Here is a 25,306-nt window from a genome sequence, read left to right as displayed (position 1 = left end):
CTTAGGGCTGTGGTTTGAAGGTTGAAATCTACCCCATAGGCTCAGGTGTCCCCACTGGGAGGCACTGTTTAGGAAGATTGTGAAGCCTTTAAAAGGTGGAACCTCACTGGAGGCAGTGGATCAATTGCGGCATGCCTTGAGGTTTTCTAACCTGTCCCTACTTCCTGTTCTCTCTCTGCTTCCTGACTGCTGAATGCAGTGTGACTGGCTGCCCCATGTTTTTGCTGCCAAGCCGTCATCACCATGATAGAGTCTATCCCTCCAGAACTGTATGCCACAGCACCTTTTCCCTTAAGTCGCTTTTGTTAGGTGTTTGGTTACAGCCACAGAAAAGTAACCAAGACACCTGGGAATGAGTGAGTGAGCAAATGAATGAACTTTATAGTCACTCGGAAATGAGTGGGTGAGTGAGCGAATGAACGAACTTTATAGATACCTGGGAATGAGTGGATGAGTGAATGAATGAACTTTATAGTCATTGAGGGTCAGAATATTAACTGGGGTGCTGGAATCAGAACTTTAAGCAAGATCATCTATGGACTGCAGACAGTTTGGCAAAATATCATTTAAATGTCAGTTTTCTTATCTGAACATGAGAAAAAGTATCTGTGTCCCAAATTCCAATTGTGGTTGGGTACCAAAGTAAAAAAGACAGAGACAATTTATTTTAAAATGCTGCATTAATTCTGAAATTATATGATTTCTGGGAAATTAGTTGAGTACTATAAAACAGTTAATATGAATTGAGAAACATTTCTGAAGTATAAATTTAAATCTACAATCAAATTCTTGAATCTGGTGAATGATTCAGAATATTTGTTAATGCTAGTGAATGTTTTCCTTCTTAAACAATAGAATCATCTTATTATACTTCACAGACTTAACTCTTACCTGGAGAATTCAGTTACATCTATGAGTAAAAACTGCAAAGTAGACTTTTCTCTTGTATATCAATATAGTGCTTTTATTTTGATAGCTTTTGAAATAAGTTCACATGGAAATGATTATTTGGAAGACTTCATATTCTGAACAGCCATGTTTCCTTGACAAAGAATCATATATCTGAGATTGTTTGGGGAATTGATTAGATTTCTAGAGAAGACAGTTGAAGCCTGGGCTGTGAAGGACCAGTATTGTGTACCCTAATAAACTTTGCCTGAAGATCAGAGGACAGAGCCAGTTACTAGATTAAACGTAGAGGTCAGGCAGTGGTGGCACATACCTTTAATCCTAGCACTTTGGAGGCAGAGATCCATCTGGATCTCCATGAGTTCAAAGCCACCCTAGACTACATGAGATTGACTCAGTTTAGGAGAGAAACAGAGCCAGGTAGTGGTGGCACACACCTTTAATCCCAATACTTGGGAGTCACACGCCTTTAATCCCAGCACTAGGAAAGTTGAGACAGGAAATGATATGGGTGGGCAGAAAAAGGTATGTAAGGTGTAAGGAGATAAGAACTAAAGTCTTTCAGCTGAGGAAAACTTTTCAGGCTGAGGAGTCCTAGAGGTAAGAGGTGGCTTGTTCCTTGTCTCTCTGATCTTTCAGCATTCACCCCAATATCTGGCTCCAGGTTTTTTATAAAAAGACCATTTAGCAGTTTGAGCTACAGACCAGCACCTCCGATGTATAGAGGAGCCTTTCTTTGTCTATACTGCAGTCAGTCACCCAGAGGATTTCCCCCTCTGGGACAGGCATTTCAGAGAATCTGCTAGAAGTCAGGTTGAGGAAACAGGATATACTCTAGCCACCCACAGGGCACAAAGCCTCACGCATTTCCATGACACACAACCTGTTCAATTATTCTCACCTGCCTTGGGAGGTATTTGCTGAGCTTTTGTAGATAAAGCAGCTTATGTCAGATGGCATTTTGACCTCTTCCTTACACATGAAATTGAGGACAAGTGAGTCTTTTATTGCTTGGCCACACTTACTTATGTCTGATGGACCTCCATGGAATTTAAATCAGTCAACACCCTGATCCTCCTCTTTGAAGTAAAGCACTCAGCTAGGATGGACTCCCAGTGTAGACTTTAGAAATGCTCATTAGTTTACAAAGTTTCTGCCCTGGCACAAACACCTCATTTACTGGAGTGGCTGCACTGATGGGAATAAGAGCTGAAGCATCAATTTATAATGGGTGGCAGGAGGTGAGAGCAAGTGGGCTCAATATATTGATTGCTATTTGTTCCCTCGGGCATTTTCCAGAAAGCTCTTTATATTTATCCATTCCTTGTTCCAAAGGCGTGTATTGAAGCAATCTCCAGGTCATGGGCCCCCAAAAGTCTGGTGTTTTTTGACAGTTAATGGGATAGATGAAAGCACTCCTTTATGCCTCAGGTTTTAGGTATTAGCCTATTAATCATCTGTTTTTAAGTGGTTTCCTACATTGTTTCATTTGATCTTGGTGCATTAAGAAGAAGTCTCCCACTAACAGCATAGGAACAGTACACAGTATTGATGTGGACAATCTTTATTGCATATACAATGAAAGAAAATTTAGTTTTTGGAGTGAAAACCTATTATTAGGGCTGGAGAGATGGCCTAGGGTTTACGTGTGCTTGCTTCTTTTCCAGAGGACTTGAGTTCAGTTCCCAGCACCCATGTTGGGTTGCTCACAGCCATCTGTAACTCCAACTTCAGGGAGATCCAACACCTCTGGCCTCTGAGCCTCTGATAACATCTGAACTCATGTGCATTTACCCGAATACAGGTACACACACACGTGCGCGTACACACACACACACACACACACACACACACACACACACACACACACACTTAAAAATAGTAAAAGTAAAGGGCTAGAGAGGTGACTCAGTGGTTAAGAACACTTGTTGCTCCTACAGAAGATGTGGGTTCAGTTCTAGGACCCACGTGGTGGTTCACAACTGTCCCTAACTCCAGTTCCAGGTGATCCAATTCCATTTTTTGACCTCTGTTGTGTGATATTTTGTTTGTGTTCTGACAAATAAAGCTTGACTGGAGATCACAGGGCAGAGTTAGCCCCTAGTTAACCATAGAGGCCAGGCAGTGGTGGCACACGCCTTTAGTTCCAGCCTTGGGAGAAAATAAGGAGGAAGATCATGAGTTCAAGGCCACCCTGGGCTACACAAGATTGAACCAGTCTAAACCGAGCAAAGTGGTGATGGTGCATGCCTTTAATCCCAGCCCTAGGGAAGTGGAGAGAGGAATATAAGGCAGGTGGAGACAGGATCTCTCTCCCATTTGATCTAAGGACTCGTAGAGGTAAGAAGTCTCTAATGGCTGCTGCTCTGCTTTTCTGATCTTTCAGCTTCCAACCTAATATCTGACTCCAGGTTTTTATTTAATAAGGCTAATTAGGAATCACGCTTCACTCTGTGAATGCCAGGGTTGTATTACATATACACACACTGTCAAAAAGATAAAAATAGATCTAAAAATTATGGTATTACTTATAATATAGACACACTTTAAAGCATAAAGCTGGTCTCTCAATTTTTTTTATAAAAAGTTAATTCTAATGTTTATGCATCTCTAACAGTGTGTTGCTGTCTAAAACCATGGTGTTGGGGTTGGAGATTGCTAGTGGTTAAGCATGCTTACTGCTGTGGATGATTGATTAATAAATAAGACACTGATTGGCCAGTAGCCAGGCAGGAAGTACAGGCAGGACTAGCAGAGAGGAGAACTGTGGGAAGTGGAAGGCGGAGGCAGAGAGCCGCTACCAGCTGCTGCCATAAAAAGCTAGATGTAAGGTACCAGTAAGCCATGAGCCATGTGGCAACTTACAGATTAATAGAAATGGGTTAATTTAAGATATAAGAACAGTTAGCAAGAAGCCTGCCACGGCCATACAGTTTGTAAGCAATATAAGTCTCTGTGTTTACTTGGTTGGGTCTGAGCGGCTGTGGGACTGGCGGGTAAGAGAGATTTGTCCTGACTGTGGGCCAGGCAGGGAAACTCTAGCTACACTTACTGCTCTTGCAGAGAACTTGGCTGTACTGTGTGGGTGCTGAGAACCAAAGCAGGGTTTATTTAAACAGCAATCAATTAGAAAAAGAATAAAAAGAAATGAGGGCAATTATTTCTTGTTCTAAATTCTAAATTGACATAACCTTTGATTTTAACATTGATTTTTATCTATTTAGAACTTTGGCAGAATTTTTGAAGAGTAGGAAGATTGATATTAAGTATCATGTTTCTATTTCTTTGTTTTTTCTTTAAATCTTTGTATGAATGTTTATGATTGATTCTCATTGTCTTATTGCATCATAAGTTGGATATGTGTCTAAAATTCTACCCATCAATGAGAATGCATTCGTTACTTTTCTCATTATGTGACCCAAATACCTGACATTGTGTCATGTTCTACAAACCGGTGTTGATTATACCATAGAGAGTATTGGGAACACACTCCTGTGACCCCAGCACTCTGGAGGCAGTGTCAAGAGGGTTGCCTTAAGTTCTGGACCAGATTGATCTACACAGTGAATTCCTAGACAGACAGGGATACATAGTGAGAGCTTGTCTTAGAAACAAAACAGTTGGTAAAGCCTCACTCCTTTCCATGAGGTTCTCCCCTTGTTGGGAATGTCCATTCCTTACACTGCTGGAGGCCTAGCAGATGGCAGCTGGAGAGACTCATTGATTTCAGACATGTCAAACTCAGAAAACTGTACATCTTGAAGTTGCAAAAAAAAGGGTTATGGCTAGACAACAAATACATAATCATTGAAAACTTAATTGAATGTTGTTAAATCTTTGTGTCCTTAAGAAAGTATGCTCTTGTCTTGATCTTGTTTTTCTGAGAATTATGGTATTTGAATGTGAGTGGCCCCCACAGGCTCATAAGTTTGAATGCCTGGTCCCAGTTGGTGGAACTGTTTGTGTAGGCTTAGGAGGTGTGGCCTTCTTAGAGGAGGTATGCCACTGGATGTAGGCTTTGAGGTTTTGTTTCCAGTGTGTCTCTCTCTGCCCTGTGGTTGTTGTGGTTGTCTCAACATAAAAACTCTCAGCTACTGCCATGCCTGCCTGCTGCCATGTTCCCTACCGTGGTGTCATGGACTCACCTCTGAAACTGTAGGTAAGCCCTCAGTAAGAAACCTGATGAAGGGGCTGGAGAAATGGCTCAGTGGTTAAGAGCACCCACATGGCAGCTCACAACTGTCTGTAACTCCAGTTCCAGGGGACCTGACACTCTCACACAGACACACACTCAGGCAAAACACCAATGCACATAAAATAAAAATAAATAAGTTATTTAAAAAAAAGAAACCTGATGAAGACAGAAGTGAAGGTGTTGGGTTAGACACTCACTAAGCTTCCCCTGTGCTTAAGGAAGAAAATGCTTTGTAAATGGCTAAAGCTGTAAAAAGTAAAGTAGCAGAATTCTTGACGAACTATTAAAAAATGCTCTTCAATTGCCCAGGTCACAAAAGAATCCTACTCTGTTGTTGTGTGCTATGGGGGTCTCCCCCATCCTCTTCCTCCTCCCCCTTCCTCTCCTCCTTCCTTTTCTTCCTTTTAAGGTAATTGGTAGGTGGTCCAGTAACCCAGCTGAGAAGACACGATGCTGGGATTCTGCATCCTTGGCGGGCTGCTTTCCCTGTTCCTGGCTGTAGTTGTTGATGACATGCTGCACAGAGCATTGCCAGGTGAAGAGTGAGAGGTTTATAAACAGGAACAAAATGCACGGGGCACCTTCACAGGGGCTCAGTCCAGGAAGTGGAGAAGGGTGACCTCTGAACTCTTACCAAGTTAGGAAACACTTGGGGTCTGAACAGAGACAAGGCAGAAGGGTCCAGAAGGTCTTCTGCCTGAGACAGAAATTTCTTATATCTGGATGAAAGGACTGAAAACAGAATCAGGACAATTATTATGTTTTACTTTATTTCTCTGTTTTCTTGTCAGCTCTGTATTTGGCTGTTTTGTAACTATGTCTCTTATGTACCTGAGCCTCGGTGAGAACCGAGTGCAAACATTCTCTCACATAGCACACTGCTTGCTTTGTTTTGCTTGTTTGGGGCTTAACTTGGAAGAGATGATTTGTTGGAGTTTATTGCCACAGGCCATCTTCTATTTTGGCTTACAGACAGGACAGAAGCTGTCTCCCTCTCCTCTGGGCCGTCATGTAGAAGGCACAGTGCTGAGAAATCACACTGGCCTGGGAATCTCCTCTTCCTGGCATACTCTGAATTTACAATTCTAGCTCAGAACTGAAGATGCATTAGAAGGAAATTGATCTCGATATTTCAAGACTGCTTCAGAAATCTTATCCTTGCCTAGCAGTTCAGAGTTATTACATGTACTAAAGAGGGCTAAGTACCCTGCCAAATTCTTTCTAATATTATCATTAAAGATATTTAGTTACTAGGTATTTCTTCAGCCACTGAAAATGGCATGTGATTACCCATAGGGTATATTATCTCCTTTCAAACTGCAAAGCCCCAGAGATTCTGACTAATTGCCAACCTCTTCTAGGGACATTACTCACTATGAATTACCCTTCTATAAGTCTAGATTATGGGAGACTAATGACCTGTCATATTCTGAGCCATGTGTATCATAATTCATAACAGGGATTTCAAGCCATATTTTGCTCCTGGTCAGCGGTTTTTGCCTTATTTATTTATTCATGGAGTGCCAGGGATTGCCTGCAGACCCTAGTGCCTGCTAACCAGGTACTCTGAGCCACCCAATTAGCATCTGGTTTTTGTTTTATTTTTTGAGACAGGATCTGGAGTAGCCCAAGCTTGGTCCTATCTACCACTGTTTCCATGGTGCTGAGATTATTTCTCTTTAATTAATTATTTTTTCACACATCCGGGGATTAAATCTAGGGCCTTGCACATGCCGGGCAAGTGCGTCATCACTGAACTTCCTCCCTAGTGTTTACTATGATTGTCCCCCCCCCCCTTTTTTTAAACTAAAAAGCCACTGAACAGTGTTGTTTTGGTTTGTAGCACTGGGGCCTGAACTTGGACTCTCTCCCTCAGGCCGGGTAAGCATCCTAGCAGTGGACTACATCTCCAACAGCACTGCACAAGGTGGTGATCTGCTTTAAAAAATAAGAAGATAACGAAATAAAGAGTTTGAGATAGCTTCTTACTAGATGATTGGCAAGTAAAAGGGAAGATGGGTGAGTGATGTAGTGATGGCACCAACTATTAAGGTGCAAGTACTTATCGACTGTGATTCTGAAGAGATGCCAGACTTGAAAGAGATGTACGGAGAGGTGTGTCCTCCGTTAAGAATCTGATAAATACCAAACCACTCTTCATTTCAGGAGACTGGTGGCAGGATTGAACGCAAATGCACCACAGCCACACATGGAAGCTTCCCAAGGAACAGTGTGGAATTCTTGTGCAGAAGCCCTCTCAGGAGGTCACCCAGAGCAGCTTAAGTTTGTCCTTAGGTCTGACATGTTGGTATCAACACTTGGGAGGTGGATGCAGAGGGACCCTGAGTTTGAGGGCAGACTGGGTTACAGAGCCTGTTTCAAGAACAAACCACCAAAAATTCCTTTGATTATAATTTTTAGGATAGGCTTTTCCAAAAGTAGCCTGGAGGTTAAATATCAAGGATACTGGGAAGTCTTCAAATATCAAATTTTGAGCAAATGTAGACAACCGATTTTTAAGAGCAACCACAAAGCAGCTGTAATCATACAGAGATCTGCTTTGCAGACTTCCCAGCTTAAGCCCTGCCATCAAACCTGCCTGCATTGACTTATCCCAGCACACAGAATGGAGTAAAACCCTTGGAGAGTCTACACGAGCTTCCTGCCTCCTTCTCTAGGTCAGTTCCTGTCCTCCTGGCCTCTTTGTCCTTCCTCCCTCTCTTTTCAGGTCTGGGAGATTTCAACAGTTTGTGTTGTGTTCATCATCACATCACACACTTACACACACACACACACACACACACACACACACACACACACACACACACACGGTACTTGAGAAAGAACTTTACAAAACTACAGACGACAAAGTTTCATGAACATGTAGTAAAACATGTGCTCGAATAAAAGGATTATCAAAATAAACTCTTAAGATGCTAGTTTGTAACCACAGGAGTATATGGAAAGAAAACACGTGGACATGGAGAGCTAGGCTAAGGACCTGGCCCTGTTTGGTTGGGAGGAAAGTGACCAGAGGCATGTATTATTAAAGAGAAATAAAAATAGATCCTAGCTCATATATAGAACCATGATCATATCAGATCTTCCTATCTGTGGATTCTACATCTGTTGAGTCAACAAAATGCAGAGATATACACACATCAAATAAAAAATAATCAAATCCTACAAAAGAAGCACAGAATACAATCTGTGTTGTATTAGGTCTTATAAGTGACCTAGAGATTAAGTTTATGTGAGGATGATGTAGGGGTTATGTGCCAACACCATGACACTTTGCACAAAGGAGCTGAGCACCTACACATCTTGGCTACTTGGCTACCTGGAATCTTAACCGCCTGTAAGCAAGCGGGTAAAACAGTCCACCCTGGTTCCCCTGAAGTGCTGTTGGCACTCGGAAATAAAACGAAAACCTGAAGCTTTTGTTCCTGTCAGTATGGTTCAATTAAATCAAACTAATTGGTTATAATCATGTCAAGTTTAGGTGACCTTCCTGTCTGAAAAGAATGTAAGTGACTGACAGCTAATCATAAAGTTCTTTCTCATTTCTGCTGTAGAAGCTGCAGGGTAATGGCTGGGGTTTCACACCACCCTCCACTTAGTATTTCTTGGATAGTAATCTATATTTTACTTTATTGGAGGGCAATACACTTTTAAATTCCCCTCCCAGATTGACGTGATTTATTCTGGATGCAGCTGTGTGCTGAAAGACAGTAAGATGATTAATTATGCTGCCCTAGGGGTCTGGCCTAGTAGCTGGGAGAAATGAAGCAGGAGGGCCGAGGCTTTCAAGGGTCCCTGAAATCAGGGCGTCTGTGGCCTTTGTAGTTCTCCCAAAGGAAATAGGACATTGGCCTCTGCTTGTGGTGCATTAGAAGCAGTTAAAATAGGAGTCACGGGGAATGCTTAGCAGATGTAAGGAAATTTTTTGATCATCTTTACTGACTAAACACAAAATAATAGCCTGCTGATCCTCTCTGAGGAAGCAAGGAGCCTCGATGTGTGTGGTGTTGAGGTCTCAAGAACATGGAAGTGGAAAAATTATTTAAGTGCAGAAACAAGAACTTCCTGATTACCAAGAAAGTTTTCCAGTCTTAGGAGTCAAACTTTTCTTTTGAATGACCCGACTTTTCTTCCAGATTCCCAAGGATTTATTTCGTTGTTTTGCTTTTGTGGACTGAGACTCCACAGGACCAAAGACCTTATAATGCACATTATCAAGAAATGGTACATGTTTCAATAAGCCTCCACAGCTCCCGTGTAGCAGCTTCCTGTGTCCGGCTCCGCACAGACCTACAAAGCAGTGTGTTCCATTTTCAGAAATGCAATTCAAGTACTAGAACACAATCTAGAAAAAAATAAAATCTTCTACTGTTTGAGGAAGCGTTTCCCCTGGTTCAGTGCTGTCTGCCAGGTGTGGTCAGTCTGCTGTGTGCCTGGCGGCCAGAAGGCGGGCTTGGGAAGTCAGTGCTCTCTTCCTCCTGTGTGGGGTCTGGGGCTCAGGCTGTCAGGGTTTTCGAAGCAAGAGCTCCACCTGCTGAGGCATCTTGCCAGCCCTGGTGGTGCTGCAGACCTTTAAGCTGGTATTAAATCAGCTCGACTCCTTTAAAGCCCTCTTCCGGTCCCTGTTATCTCCTGGCCCGTTTTAGCTACACTTCTCCGTGCTGTAAAGAAGTTCCCTACAATAGCAGCTTGAAGAAGGAAGAGCTCATTTTGGCTTGTGGTTTGAGGATGCAGCTGGTCCATCATGGCAGCAAGAGCATGAGGTGCCCGGCCACGGTTCATCTGGAGTCAGGAACCGCGAGAGTGGAGCACTGATGCTCAGTCTAATGCTCTTCTTCCATCCCCGCGCCACGCCCCACTTTTTTATCCATCCCAAGACCACAGCCCATGGGATGCTGCCTCTTGCCTCAAGATGCTTCCTTCCTCAACCCCTGCCGATTGTAAACCTCTCTGGAAATGCCCTTAGAGGCCGATCTCCTAGGCGATTGTAAATCCAGTCATGTGGACAGTGAACTTGGCACATATGTGGAGGTCAGAGGATCATGCAGGAGTCAGTTCTCTCCTTCCACCATGTGGGTTCTGGGGATTAAACTCTGGTCCTCAGGCTTGACAGCAAGTGTCTTTACCCACTGAACCACCTTCCTGACCTGGCCCCTGTAGATGTGTTTAAAGCTCTTTCCAGACAGGCTTTTGAGAGGCAAGGTTTGTTGATAGAAAAAACAATCCTGCTTATCAGAGAACTAGCTGGAATTCTTCCCTTCTCTGCCGGCTCTCTTAGGTTTTATTTTCTCTCTAGAGCTGATGACTACTAGGTGTAGCAGGAATCTTAAAAGCTTTTATTAAATCAAACCTGAGCCAGGTATTGGGGTGAAATGCTGGATGGTCAGAGAGACAGAACAAGCCACAGCTAACCTCACCTGGCCAACTTCTCAGCTGGTCTTGTTTCGTCAGACTGGAAGCTTCTGTGTTCTCATCCCAATGACTCTCAGCTGAATTGCTGCTCAAAAGCCTGAATGCTTAACCAGGCCAAATGCTTAACCAGGCCAAATGCTTCTAGTTTCTGGTCTCCACGCCTTATATATCTTTCTGCTTTCTACCACCACTCCCTGGGATGAAAGGCTCGCTTTCTGGGATTAAAGGTGTGTGTCACCATGCCTGGCATTTCCAAAGTGACCTTGAACTCACAGAGATCCAGAGAGATTTCTGTCTCTGGAATGCTAGGATTAAAGGCGTGTGCTAACATTTTCTAGCCTAAGTATCTTGTGGCTTTTCTGTTCTCTGACCCCAGATAAGTTTATTAAGGTACACAATATTTTGAGGAACACAATACCACCGCAACTAGGTTTGGAGAAGAAACTATCAAATTTCACCAAGTAACTTTTCTCTAAAATTTTTCTGACCAGAATTCAACTGTCTTGGTATTTGACGCTAATATTTAAACAGAACCCAGAGAACTTTATCATTTGGCAATCTCAAAGTGGCAAAGATTTTCAAGGTGTCCCAAGTAATGAGCGATTGGTGTAAATAACAAACGAAGACCAATACGATAGTTACTCATTTTTACTCACAAGGAAACTGTCTAGTCCTGTGAACATTATTATAAGAAGTGTCGGGAAAAAAGCTAACAGTAGAATGTTTTGAATTATCAAGGTCAAGCCAACAGGATCATTAGAGTGTCTCTCCTCCGTGAACTCCTGTGGTGAAGTATTTTAATGCTTAATGATAGCCTAGAAAACTTTAAAAGGCACAGCTATTAGCTCCTTGTCTTGTTCCTGTCGCAGAGTACCAACAGAAGCAATTGGGGGGGGGGGGCTAATTGTCCATCATGGGGGGGGATGTGCCCAGGGGCAGGAGGTGGCTAGTAGCATGGCATCCACAGTCAGGAAGCAGGAAGTGATGGGCTCTGTAGTTCCTGTGAGACTCCCACCTCAGTGGCTTAATCTAGTTAACCCCTCAAAGTCTTGCCCAGAGCTTCCCTTCCAGGGTGGTTCTCATCCTATCAAACTGACAATCAAGATCCATGTCACATACAGTTTTCTGTAAATCATCATGAATCAGGTTACTAGGTCCATGTGTTTAAAAAGTGCTGTCCCTTATCAAAAGAACAACAGTTGGCTGCCTTGACTGGCTTGACACTCACCACTACTAATCAGTGACAAGTGTCTTCTGTGCTCTTGATGGGGGCTGTCTTTCATTTAACGATGCTGTTACTGGCTGCACCTGCAGCCAGCCATTCAATTCCTTTCCCAGTATCAGAAAGAGATCACAGTACCCACTGACCCTTTTGGGGGTTCTTTAAAAGGGAAAATTGTACAACATAGCCTGAAAACAAAGACAATTAGCCCACTAGGGGACTGAACACATAACTTCCACCAATTACTGTCCCATTAATGCCATTTTCTACTCAGAGGACCAACTGTGCCTCAGATTCCAGGTCCCTGCTACTGTAATGGGCATGCTCTTAATGGGTTTTCTGCTTTTATGAGGGTTCTGTGAGTACTGCACTGCAACTTCATGCAGTTAGGTGAAGTTTGGTTCAAACTAAGAGGCTTTGGCTAGCAAGATGGCTCCACGACTAAAGGTGTTTTTCACCAATCCTCACAACCCGGGTTTGATTCCCTGACCCAACATAATAGAAGGAGAGAACTGATTCCTCATGTCCCCTGACCTCCACATGTATGCCATGGCAAGAACATTGCCACCAGCATTACAGTAAATAAAATAAAAAGGTAATTAGAAATAAATTAAAGGGCTTAATTTGTCTTTTACCTCCTGGAATCTGACATAGTGGGGCTTTATGTTTATAATAATAGGAATTTCTTTTTTAAAATATTTATTTACTTTATGTGTATGTGTATGTTAGCCTGTGTGAGTTTATGTGTACCACATGCATGCAGGAGCACATGGAGGCCAGAAGAGGGCATTGGAGCCCTTGGAGTTGGAGTTATGGGTGGTTGTGAAATGCCATGTGGTGCTAGAAATGGAACCCAGTTGTCTGCAAAAGCAGCGAGTGTTCTTATGCTCGACCATCTGTCCAGCCCCCAACAACAGAAGTTTATTATTTGGATTTCTGGTTGGTTTAATTTTTGACCATTCAACCAACTACCAACAGACACGTTCCGTGGCAAGGTGACTGTCCCATTGCTACGCTGTGGCAAGGTGACTGCTCTATTGGTACACCGACAGAGGCTGCTTCCTGAGCTGCTTTGTGGTGTTTATTTTTCTAGAGACTGTTGTTGTCTATGACTTCTTCCAACGCCATCTGGGACACTTAGTAAGCATGTAGCACCCCTTCCATGTCTGCAAACGATGCAGGTGGGCATTGTGGGGTGGCGGCCATGATTCTCAGTCAAGCTGGGAGTGGATATTCAACAGCCCTACCGTCCACCTTTCGTGTCCTTCCGTGTGCGTTGTTCTAGAGCAGAGGTGAGTGGCAACACAGTAACGCTGTTACTGCACCTGAAACCCGGTGAGCAGCCCCGGCCTTACTCCAACCTGGACGCCGACCACCGCAGCCACTGCTACTTCCTTTTTATCCTTGCTTTCCATTCACGACTTTACCCAGTAAACTGATCTCCCCTTTCTCACTCCTCTGGCCTGAAAAATCACCATTTCCTTCCTTTTCACTTAATTTTGAAGAAGTAATACATGTTCATGATAAAAACATCGACTGAACACTAGGGCCAGTGAGGTGATAAAGACACTTGCCACCAAGTCTGGCGGCCGAGTTGGCTCCCCAGGACCCACACGGTGGAAGGGCAGAACTACTCCTGTGAGTTGTCCTCTGATCTCTACACACACACATCACACGCATGCACACATGTTCTTCTCTTCCCTTGGACAATTTTATATGTATAAATAATAGACGTATATTTTTATTTTTACAAAAAGTAGACTATTTTAAATTTTTGTCTAGAATGTGTTTCACCAGCTTTCCCTATCATAATATTTAAGATCTCATTCTCTCTCTTTTTAAACACAACCAGCAGCATTATATAAACATTTCTTAGTCTGTGAACAGGGAATCCTAGAGTGAGAATACTGGAAAGCAGTTTTATTCAGAAGTGAAGAAATCTGGTCCGTTCCCTGGCTGGGTCCAGCCTTGGCCCTGGGTTCAGGTCCTGAGATGGGGAAGGGGTATCAGCACAAGGAAAAATTCTGACCATCAGGTGGGTTGAACTCAAGCGGCCCCAAATAGCTCGAGCCGTCTTTATTTATACTTTAACCGAGTTTTTTCTTCCAGGCTTACATGACCAGTTTTACTTTTGGCTCCTATTTTTGACTTTCAAGAAATACATCATAATCATTATAAAAGCCCCCATTGTTTCCCTTTATGCTTCCCCAATACACTTTCCCGGCCCCTATATAACCTTATTCTAGACATAGAGTTGAGCATTTTTGCAGGCTGAACTAAATATCAGCCAGACACATCCTGCTCTCGCAGAACTTATGTCAGCTGGCAGCTACTTGTGGTTACAAAGTTAAGGAATAGACATGGGCACAATGCTTTAAGAACAACAATATTTAAACCCAAACAATTGTTTCATGTCTGCAAGAAATGCTTTTATGCAGTTCCCTTTTCTGTTGTGCAATATTAGTTGAAGATGTGTTACATTTATTTATGCTGTGAAACATTTGTTTAATGATGCAAAGATGTGTTGCATTCTTTTATGTTGCATTTGTTTAACTCTGTGAAGCTGTGTTGTTTTGCCTGCCTAAAACACCTGATTGGACTAATAAATAACTGAATGGTCAATAGCAAGACAGGAGAGAGAAATAAGCGGGGCTGCCAGGCAGAGAGAATAAATAGAAGAGAGAAGAGGAAGAACAAGAAAAGGAGAAGGAGGATGACAGGGGCCAGCCACACAGCCAGATATAGAGTAAGAAGGAAAGACAGAGATATAGAATAAAGGAAGGTAAAAGCCCAGAGGCAAAAGGTAGATGGGATAATTTAAGAAAAGCTGGCTAGAAACAAGCTAAGCTAAGGCCAGGCATTCATAAGTAAGAATAAATCTCTGTGTATTTATTTGGGAGCTGGGTGGTGAACCCCCAAAGAGCCAAGAGTCAAACAAACAAACAAACATTTTGGTGTTCCAGTGTGAGGCTCGAATATCCCTAGGACCTGAGAAAGCTGAAAAGAAAACAAAACCAAACCCAAAAGACAAAAAACAAAAAAACCTGGATACTGCCCCTTTAAGAAACTGCCTTACAGCAGAGCACTTCAACAACCTTTTTCATGCTAAAGAGAAACAAAAAACTAAGTAAAAAATGACTGCCACGGTGCCGGTGCCGGGCTCCAGTGTGCCACAGCTGGGGCTGAAGGCGGTGCCTGGTCAAATGTGTACCTCTGACAGGGGCCATCTGACCAGTGCTCAAGCTTTAGACTTGGCTTTCGCCACCCGGAAGTAGGGCGGAGCCAGCTGCTAAAGCTGAGGCAGAGGTCCCACCGCTTAGCAGTTTAAAGTTTGCTCACATGGTCAAAAAAGATTAGAGATACACAGTAAAGACAGATCCAGACAGACAAAACCTCCAAACAGGTTTGTAGTGGGTATTTGTTCCACCTGTGACCTTGGGGTACCATCCCCTAAGGCGTGGCCTCTTAGCTAGCTTAAGACACTGATTTGATGATTTTAAAAGGAAAATTAAGAGTTCGCCAATTGACAGGAATGGACCCAGCAGAAGTTGTAGCACCTTTAACTGATGAAGCGATTTCCTCTTCGTGGAAAGATAACGAATACCGGCAACAAGCTTGCGGTAATTTTTTGGGAGAGATTAACAACTGTTATCCCAAAAGCAAGAGAATTCATAAAAAAACTGAATGGGTCCTTCCTCACATTGTACGTCAGACACCAATCTCTGGAGTCCCCACATTCTATACTGATGCAAATAAATCAGGAAAGGCAGGATACATAAATCAGGAGATTTAAGTAAAGTGGTTCAAAGCCCTTACAATTCTGTACAAAATCAGAATTGTATGCCATTCTTATGGTACTAATGGACTTTACAGAACCTCTCAACATAGTTACTGACTCTCAATATGCAGAAAGAGTTGTTTTACATATAGAAACTGCTGAATTTATTCCTGATAAAACAGAATTAACTTCAGATCCCATATAGGTCTGCCAGGTCCTCTAGCACAAGGTAATGACAGCTTGATCAGTTATTAATATGAAATGTGCTGGAGGCCTCAGAATTTCATAAGAAACACCTTGTAAATAGCAAAGGTTTGAAAAAGGACTTTTCCATCACTCGGCAACAAGCTAAGGAAATTGTAAAAAAAATAAAATAAAATGTCCTACTTCTTCCTTCTATAACTGAACTCCATTACCTGCAGGAAGCAATCCTAAAGGTATACAAAGAAATGAAACTTGGCAGATGGATGTGTTTCACTTTGCAGAATTTGGAATTTTAAAATATGTACACCACACTATTGAAAACTATTCAGGATTTCAACGGGAAACTGTTTTGAGTTCTGAAAAGGCTGATTCTGTAATTACACACCTATTAGAAGTTATGGCCATGATGGGAATACCTGTACAAATTAAGACTGACAATGCTCCAGCATATGTCTCTAGTAAAATGAAACAGGTTTTTTTTGCTTATTACAATATAAAGCATATTACAAGTATACCACACAATCCCACAAGCTGAGCAATTACAGAAAGATCTAATCGAACTATAAAGGATATGCTAAATAAACAGAAAGGGGTAATAATGACCCCTAGAAATAGATTATGTAATGCTTTATTAACCTTGAATTTTCTTAATGCTGATGAGAAAGGAACAACAGCTGCAGAGAGACATTAGATAACAGAAAAAAACTCCTGAGCTCAATCTACCAGTTTACTTCAAAGATATATTGACCTCAGAATGGAAACCAGGATATATGCTATGTTGGGAAAGGGGTTTTGCTTTTATTTCCATGGGAGAAGAAAAGCTGTGGATACCAACAAAATTAGTAAAAATTCGATTTGAAGAGGAGAAACCTCTTGGTAAGGAGAAGTGACAGCTTGACCACCAATGTGACAATTCACCAAGTGGTAAGGAAAACTCACTGAAAAAGGATCAGGGCAGGGTTCTGGTCTTCACAGGATAGCAGAAATAACCATCTTCAAGAAGTCAAAAGGTCTTGGAAATCTAGATGTATAAAGCAAAAGGGCAGGCTATATAGAAAAAATTTACAAGCATAGAATATTGGACCTATTAGTACCAATATACTCTACAAGGTAATATCTCACTGCCTAACATCAATATCTCTTTACAACTAGAAAAGTTGTGGTCCTGACTCAATTATAAGTCAAGCTGGCTTTAGAGTTGGAATGTGGCTCTCTCTTTCTCTAAACCAAAACATGTTGCTAAAAGAAAAAATTAAGAGATTCTGTCTTATATTTGAAGAGCCAACTGGTGCAGGACAGAAGAAAGCCAATAATCTAGGGAACTATTGTTGTCAAGATTCCATTTCTCTCCATGCTTATTCTTGATTCCTTACATATCATGCCATCTTAAAATTTACACTTTCTTTTTTGATATTAATAATGTTTAAGTTTTTCACGGTGAAAAATGAATCTTTCCAATAGTGATCTCCGAAGTCTCCAGAAGGAAGATAGGGCCCCACAACAATGACTCTACCTGGTCCATAATGATGCCATTGAGCCAATAAACACCACTCAGTGATTGGCTTTGGGCAACAAACTCCTCAGGACAGTTCCCAGATGAGCTGGTCCATCATATTACACTTCTAGCCAGAACTTCAGATAAATCTTACCCAGTACTCTGAGACTGGCTACAAGCGTTACAGCTAGTCCTTATGAGACTTAACCATTGTTTTAGCTTTCTTAAAGGATCCCACAGAGATGTAGCCTCCTAGACAGCAGGAAGCAATTTTAAGAAAATGATGCACTTTCTCTCAAAAGGTTTTGTTTTCTCAGGGTTATGGATAATTGTCATCTGTTAGGGGTTGGCTATATGTTGTAATAGGGTTGGAATAATAAAGTTTAAACTTGGGATTCTCTTTTGGAAAAGAAAAAAGGGGAATAGATAGACTAGGATAATAAGGAAGATTATTGTATCTATTTGTACACTAAATCAGTAACTACCAGCCTTAGATAATTTGCATTGGTATGGATTCTTGAATATTGATACAAATGTAAAATAATTTTTCTATTCCTTCTTAAGATAATTTATATATTGATACAAATACAAAACTATATTTGTCATATTGTACATATGTTCCTACTCCTGTTTGAAATATTTTGTATATTGATACAAATGCAAAATTATATTTGACATACTGTATGTATATTCTGCCTCTGTTAAGGATATTTTGTATATTGATACATATTAAGGATATCGTTTTTGTATTGCACTATACATTTCTACCTCTGATTAAGATACCTTGTATATTGTCACAAATTCGAAGTTATTGTCCCTATACTGTACATCTATTTACAGATTGATTACTCTTAATATGAAGCCTTAGTCTTTAAGTTATTTAGGTTGATAAGATTTGCAGATTAATAGTCACCCATGCTTGTCATATTTATAAGTCAGGTTAGTTAGGTTTTCTAGATATACAGAAATATATGTCAGATGGACAGGTAATCTTCAAACACTTCTTAGAGCTAGAGAATATGGCATTTAAATGTTTTAATAACTTAGCATTTTGTTGACATGAGACACAATTGCTCCTGGCAGCACTGATCTACCCCTGAGAGAATGTTGGGCATTGAAGACATTCCATATAGTAGTTTGTCTTCTTCTTGACAAAAAATGGCTGGTTGGGCAAAGAACTGCCCTTGCCTCAACTGTTGGCAGTAAGCACGCTATCCAATCCAGATGAGGAGGACAAAGGATAAGTGACTGCTGAACCTTGCCAAGACAGGGTAAGATGGTCTTTCAAAATATCCTGCTTATGAAAATGGTCTTTCAGATATTCTAGTCCTGTAGCCCAAAATGGATGCCCCAACAGTGCTGAGAAACACTGGGTGACTGTCCAGGCTGCCAGCTGTCTCTGTCATTTCTCGCAAATTTTTGGAAGTTGCTTACTTGTACTTCCTGTTTACTCAGGTAATATTATTTTCCTTTTCAGGTCTTTGATGGGGTCGAAGACTAGATAGTTACAGTTACAATTATGTTGTATCTTAGGTAAGAACATATTAGGTAATAGAGCTACATTCTACAGGATAGGACAGCTATTGGAGTAACCTCTGTAATTTGCCATTTACCTATGGTCTGGGACATTTCTGGACCCTTAGCATATGTTTGTTTCTTGTTTGATGTTCTTGCTGGTTGTATTTCCATTTTTCTTTATATTATTACCTTTCCCTTCTCCTGGACAGTACTTGATAACATTGTGCATAGGCTTAAGAAAAGAAAATGGGTATAGACAGTCATAGAAAGGAATGAATAGTTTAAAAATAATAAAAAGTCTTTAAAGAGAAAAGTAAAGAAATATAAAAGAATATGCCATGTAGAGATGAGAAATACACAGGGAGTGTGGATGCTGTATGTTGCTGTATTGACCTTAACTTTTTTGATTGCCAATAAGCAAATGACAGCTGCTAAGAGACATGAGATTGAAATAGGACTGATGAAATAACCCACCCTTGATATTTTAAGAATGCCTTAACTTTAAAATGGAACTAAAATAATTCATTGCTTTGGAGAAGAGATTTCGCTTTTACTTCCACAGGAAACAAGAGTCTGTCAATTCCTTCAGGGTTGATATGGATCAGGTTTGATTGGGGAAGACCTCCTGAATTTTGACAGGTGATATATATCAACAAAGGTTACAGCTGTTCTTCCTAGGACTCAGCCACTATCTCAGTTTTCTCAGGGACCCCTAAAGATGCCTTCACCCACAGACAACAGGAAGCAGTCTAGAAAAAATGACAGTCACATTCCCAAGAGTTGGGGTATGGATGGTTTTTTGTTATTTGAATGTTATCATTTAGGGGAATATAGGAATATAGGTTAAAAAGACAACTATTAATCTCAGATATTTTGCATTGGCATGGATTTTGGTATAGTAATACAAATTTAAAGTTATTTTCATTACACTGTGTGGTAGTTTGAATGTAATTGGCCCCCAAAATCTCATAATCCCATAATCTCATAGGGAATGGCACTATTAGGAGGTGTGGCTTTGTTGGAGTGGGTATGGCCTTGTTGGAGGAAGTGTTTCACTGTGGAGGTGGGCTTTGAGGTTTACTATGTTCAAGATACTGCTCAGTGTGTCAGTCAACTTCCTGTTGCTTGCAAGATGTAGGACACTTGGCTATTTCTCCAGCACCATTCCTATCTGCATGTCACCATGCTCCCTGCCATGATGGACTGAACCTCTGAACTATAAGCCAGCCACTACAATTAAATGTTTACTTTATAAGAGTTGCCATGGTCATGGTGTCTCTTTATAGCAATAGTAACCCTAACTAAGACACACCGTATATATGTTTCTACACTTGTTTGGGGTATTGTGCTTATGCAGCTCACTTAAAAATGCAATGTATAATTAACAAATGAGGTTAGTAGTTAATCTATTATAATCAAACTTGTAGTTACATTAATTATATTTTCAAGGTTAAACAGATATATTTTAGACAGATAGATGATCTTCAAACACTTCAAAGACCTACAGAATATTGCTGTGGTGTGTCTTTCTGTATGCTGTGAATATGTATTGCTCTGATTGGTTGATAAATAAAACACTGATTGGCCAGTAGTCAGGCAGGAAGTGTAGGTGAGGTAAGCAGACGAGGAGAATTCTGGGAAGAGGAAGGCTGAGTCAGGAGTCACCAGCCAGACACAGAGGAAGCAAGATGACAAGGCAGAACTGAGAAAAGGTACCAAGCCATGTGGCTAAACATAGATAAGAATTATGGGTTGATTTAAGTGTAAGAGCTAGTCAGGAATAAGCTTGAACTAATGGTTAAGCATTTATAATTAATATAAGCCTCTGTGTGTTTACTTGGAGGATATGAGTGGGAGAGATTTGTCCCAACTGCCGGCTGACCAGGACACAGGAAAACTTCTAACTACAGAATATGGTATTTAAAATATTTTGTTAACATGGGGCTTTTCATGACAGTGAGACATGTCTGCTCCTAGCAGCACCAATTTACTTCATAAAAGGAGGATGGGCATCAAAGAAACTCCATATGGAGTTTGCTTTCATTTTGGCAAAGCCAGCCATTTGGGCGAGTAACTACAGGACTGGGCGGGACACAGGAAAACTTCCAGCTACAGGGAGGAGCGAGAAAAGGAGAAGGAGAGGAGGGTGACAGGGGCCAGCCACCCAGCTACACAGCCAGCCACAGAGTAAGAAGTAAAGAAAGATATATAGAATAAATAAAAGTAAAGGCTCAGAGGCAAAAAGTAGATGGGATAATTTAAGAAAAGCTGGTTAGAAACAAGCCAAGCTAAGGCCAGGCATTCATAAGTAAGAATAAGTCTCTGTGTATTTATTTGGGAGCTGAGTGGTGGGTTCCCCAAGAGCAAAGAGTAAAAAAACAAAACAAAAACAAAAACAACTATACTTTTCTACAAGAGGGTCCCATGTCTCAATCTCTCTATAAAAGGCAGACTTTGATAAGGCACTCTTTTCCCATCCCACTACACCATACTTCTTTTATCAATATAAGCTCCTGTGTATAATATAGATGAATCTATCCATCCCATGTTTTACATTGCATTTTCTCATTGGATCATACTAGATCCTACCATTGATGCTATATGATTAGTGTCCAGAGAACTTACTCTCAACAGTTGGCACTATGTATTCCTGAGGCTTTTTCCCTATTCTGTGTGTGCATGCCTTATTCTCTTTTCCAGAACTGTGAGACATGGTTAATGTTACGAGTGTTGTCTTCTCAAATGTACCCAACTGTCTCTAATGAGTCAGGATTTGGAGTTGTAGTTAGTAATTCCAGATAAGAAATTTGAGAAGCATTAGGGCCCTTTTGAATCTTAGGGGGAAATATTTGAGAAAGTACAGAATTTCCAGGGAAAATTAAAACTGTTGCATATGGGACTGATAAAACAAAACTAAAAACCATCCAAAGAATCAACAACAAAATGAGAGAGAAGAGAACTCAAAATTTGCAAGAATTTTGCAAATTCCTATGCTGTCCCGTGGTCTACTAGTCCTTGCCAGGTGAGAATCGGTTTCCATGGGTGCCCTGCCCCTAGGAAACCCATTGGACACATGCTGATCCGAGACTAGGCTCCACGGCTCCCCACAATGCCCACTTTCCTATTCAGCCATCATTGGCATGCTGGCTTCTCTTCCGGGCTAAAAATGGTTCTAAGCCATAGCATAAAACAGATCAGGATAGACCAGACCACTTCATCAGGAGAAGGGTTGTCTTTTTAAGAGTGAAGGGACCTTTCTAGAAAGCCTTTGGCAAGCCTTCCCTCCCATGTCAACATCACATGTCACATCTAACCCCAAACTGGCAAAGGTCATCGGGCCATGACACTTGCCTAAGATCAATTAGGATGTACCCGGGAAGTAGGATAATTAAGTCACTGGGCTGACTGGGAGCAAAACTGGAGCTCTGCAAATGAGAAACACGAAAGGGTTGCAGTGTAGACAACCATTAGTCATATATCTTTCTTATTGGTTTCCAAAATGGTGTAAGTTATTCCAAGGTGTTTTCCCCTTCATCTAAATTTGAGAATACCTGTCAGTCTCTCATAGTCCATTAGTATCATAAAGAAATTATAGATATTTTCTATAACTGAGGAGTGTCTATGTCCAGGGAGAAGCTGCTTTATGCTCTTGTGTTGGTCGCCCTTGCATGTGGTTCTGTCTTCATTTTTTCAGTCCTTCATAGAGTTCAAGAGCATCCTTAATAAACATGTAGCTTAGTTAGTTCCTCTACCTTTTAGTTTTATTACCGTTGACCAGGGTATTGCACTTTGGCTGTTTTCTAGTACGTGGTTACTGTGTTGGGGACTGCTGGTATGGTTATGTGCTGAGCTGGCACTGAATGGGTTAAGTACCTCTCTGATAAAACTCCCTGGAGCCTGGAGAGACAGCTTAGAGGTTAAGAGTGCTTGCTGCTCTTCAGAACTGAGTTCAGTTCCCAGCGTTGAGTGGCTCATAGCCATCTATAACTTCAGCTCCAGGCAATCCAACATGTTCTGGCCTCTGTGGACACTGCATTCATATGCACAAACCCACATTCAGACAGCCACACTTATACCTAATTTAAAAATAAATCTTAAAAAAAGATTTTGTGGCATCAACGCTGTTTGCTTTGTTCTTTCCAGTTCTCATGCTTGTCATTATTTTCCTTGCATTTTTATTTTGGTTAAGACTCTTACTATACTAACAGAGAATAAGCAGATATTGGGTAAACCTGAGTCCTGGTTTAAACAGAATGCATCTAAAGATTCTTTATTTAATCTTTCACCTTTGGATGGGCTGCTCCCACAGGCTGAACTTCCCTCGTCAGAAGTGGGAAGGCTCCACATGAGAAGATGGCTGAGCACCGCCCCGAGCCAGTGATGTTTGTGTGTCTTGGCAACATTTGCTGGCCATTCACTACCGAAATGGTTTTCAGAAGACTCACACTTGATGAAAACATTTCACATAACCAGGTTGTCATCAACAGTGCTGCTCCTAGTACTGAGACAAGAATGGAGCCAGGACTCGCCAGCTGTGAACGCCCTATGGAACGACTACGTTAGTGTAGCCGTAATTCAGGACAGGTTACAAAACAAGACTTCCTTCCACATTTGGCTATATATAGTACATGAAGAACACAGTCTAAGAGATTTGAATAGAAAAAGCAGTGCAGTTAAACACCACAAAGCTAAAATGGAGTAGCTCAGGAGTTCTGTGCCACAGAAACTCATTGTTGAAGTCATAGTACACCAATGATGTGCAGCAGGGCCTCAGATGCTGCAGGACTGTCCACTGAAGGACTACTAATCATCCTATCTACCACCAGCTAGAGACTGACTAGGATTCCTCGGCCCATGGCCCTACCTCCTTCTTCAACTGACTTACTGTTCCTTATCTTAAAAGTAAGTGTTGGTAGAAATTACATTTGTAGAAAAATCAAAAATTTTGATCCAGTTCAGGGTGTAGCAAGTATCCTTGGACCATGGAACCTCTCGCTTTGCCAAAACAATGCAAAAGCAAATGCAGAGCAAAAACAAAACAAAACAAACAGCACCAAAAAAAATCTCCAAAGGCCCTACCTCTGTGCCTAGTAAGATCTAAATAGCCTGGTCTACCAGATGTTTCTCTCTGCTTGTATTATACCTCCCTGCTCAGGGCTCCCAGTGAGTCACTATATATAGCTCATCCTTACCAGCCCTCCACTTAGCAATGCAAGTAACCTAGCTCAGACACACCCCAGGTGCATACTTGCATACTTAAAAGATGGGAGAAAATGGGTGTGGTAGTGTAGGCTTTGATCCTAGTATTGGGGAAGCTGAGGCAAGAAGATCACAAGCTGTCCAGGTTAGCACTGGCTATGTAGCGAGACCCAGTCTAAACACAAGTCAAACAACAGTGATAGTAAAATAAATAGTAAGGAAATAAGGGGGGTCAGGTCGGAGGAAGGAGCACTTCCCATTCCCACTTGTCTGTTGCCTGCTTTGCTTTAGGAGCAAATCAACTTCTTTGGTTCTCATTCAGACCAATTTTGCTTCTGAAAATCATTATTGTTTTCAGAAGGGACCTGTTTGCAGACCGTCTGTGGCCATCAGACAGAGTCTGTTTTGTCTGCACTTGCAGCCCAAATGTCACAAATTGGCTTAGGTGTGGGAAAGTATTGTCAAAAGTTGGAAAGAATCCTCTTTAAGGTGGTGTGCTTAAATGCAGACTTGTTAGTAGGTGTTTTTATCAGCATTTAATAAAGCTTCAGGTAATTTCCTGAACTGGTAACTTCCAAACCCTGTCATGCAACTGACCTGCATGTAAGTCATGGGCATATGTAACAAAACAAATTGCCGGGCGGTGGTGGCGCACGCCTTTAATCCCAGCACTCGGGAGGCAGAGCCAGGCGGATCTCTGTGAGTTCGAGGCCAGCCTGGGCTACCAAGTGAGTTCCAGGAGAGGCGCAAAGCTACACAGAGAAACCCTGTCTCGAAAAAACCAAAAAAAAAAAAAAACAAAAAAAAACAAATTGTTTCCAAATTAAAGTCAGGGGTTACAATAATACAGAAAAAAATGATTCAGGTTACGGATTTTAAAAAGTATTTATATACTTGGATTTTTAGAGTACTTCCATGTACATAATAAGACCTCTCAGAGATGAGACTTAAGCTTAGGCACAAAATTTACGTATGTTCTATATACTCCTTATGTGTGTAAGCTGGAGGCAAACTTTATAATATTTCAGAAAACTGCATGAGGCAAAGCATAACAATGGAACTTTCCATGTTACTCAGAAAATTTCAGACTGGGATGGACGAGGAATTCTCAACCCTATTAAGTTAACCAAGTTCTGCTTGCTTGGTTTCCTAAAAGAAGTTTCTCTGTTTTAGACTAGAGCATCATGACTGGGGGGATGGCTCAGCTGTTAAGAGAACACTGCTCTTTCTGAGAACTCGAGTTTGGTTCTTGGCACCCACAATGGCTCACACTTATCTCTAATTCCAGCTTCAGATGGAATGTAGATGCCTCTGGTCTCTTTAGGCATCTACATTCATGTGTACATACCCACA

At 41.4% G+C, this 25,306-nt stretch overlaps 1 protein-coding gene across 21 annotated transcripts in view; it reads left to right on the top strand.

Annotated features, from left to right (window-relative positions):
• C2cd5 (C2 calcium dependent domain containing 5) overlaps window positions 1-25,306 on the top strand; it is a 146,144-nt gene that overhangs the window by 107,226 nt on the left and 13,612 nt on the right. For 16 of the 21 annotated variants that reach the window (XM_052719063.1, XM_052719064.1, XM_052719062.1 and 13 more), the window contains one exon: window positions 7,271-7,727. The exons of 4 other annotated variants lie outside the window; for them this stretch is intronic. In XM_052719063.1, the coding sequence (XP_052575023.1) occupies window positions 7,271-7,712 (442 nt within the window). In that variant the 3' untranslated portion in view covers window positions 7,713-7,727. Of the gene's footprint in view, window positions 1-7,270; window positions 7,728-12,852; window positions 12,887-25,306 lie in introns of those variants that run through there. One more of the 21 variants, XM_052719073.1, reaches the window with a different exon arrangement.

The sequence above is a fragment of the Peromyscus californicus genome, unplaced genomic scaffold, assembly GCF_007827085.1.
Source record: "Peromyscus californicus insignis strain IS unplaced genomic scaffold, ASM782708v3 Scaffold_6__1_contigs__length_162567912, whole genome shotgun sequence".
In the NCBI taxonomy this organism is placed as follows: Eukaryota; Metazoa; Chordata; class Mammalia; order Rodentia; family Cricetidae; genus Peromyscus; species Peromyscus californicus.
This window is presented reverse-complemented; position numbering and strand designations above follow the sequence as displayed.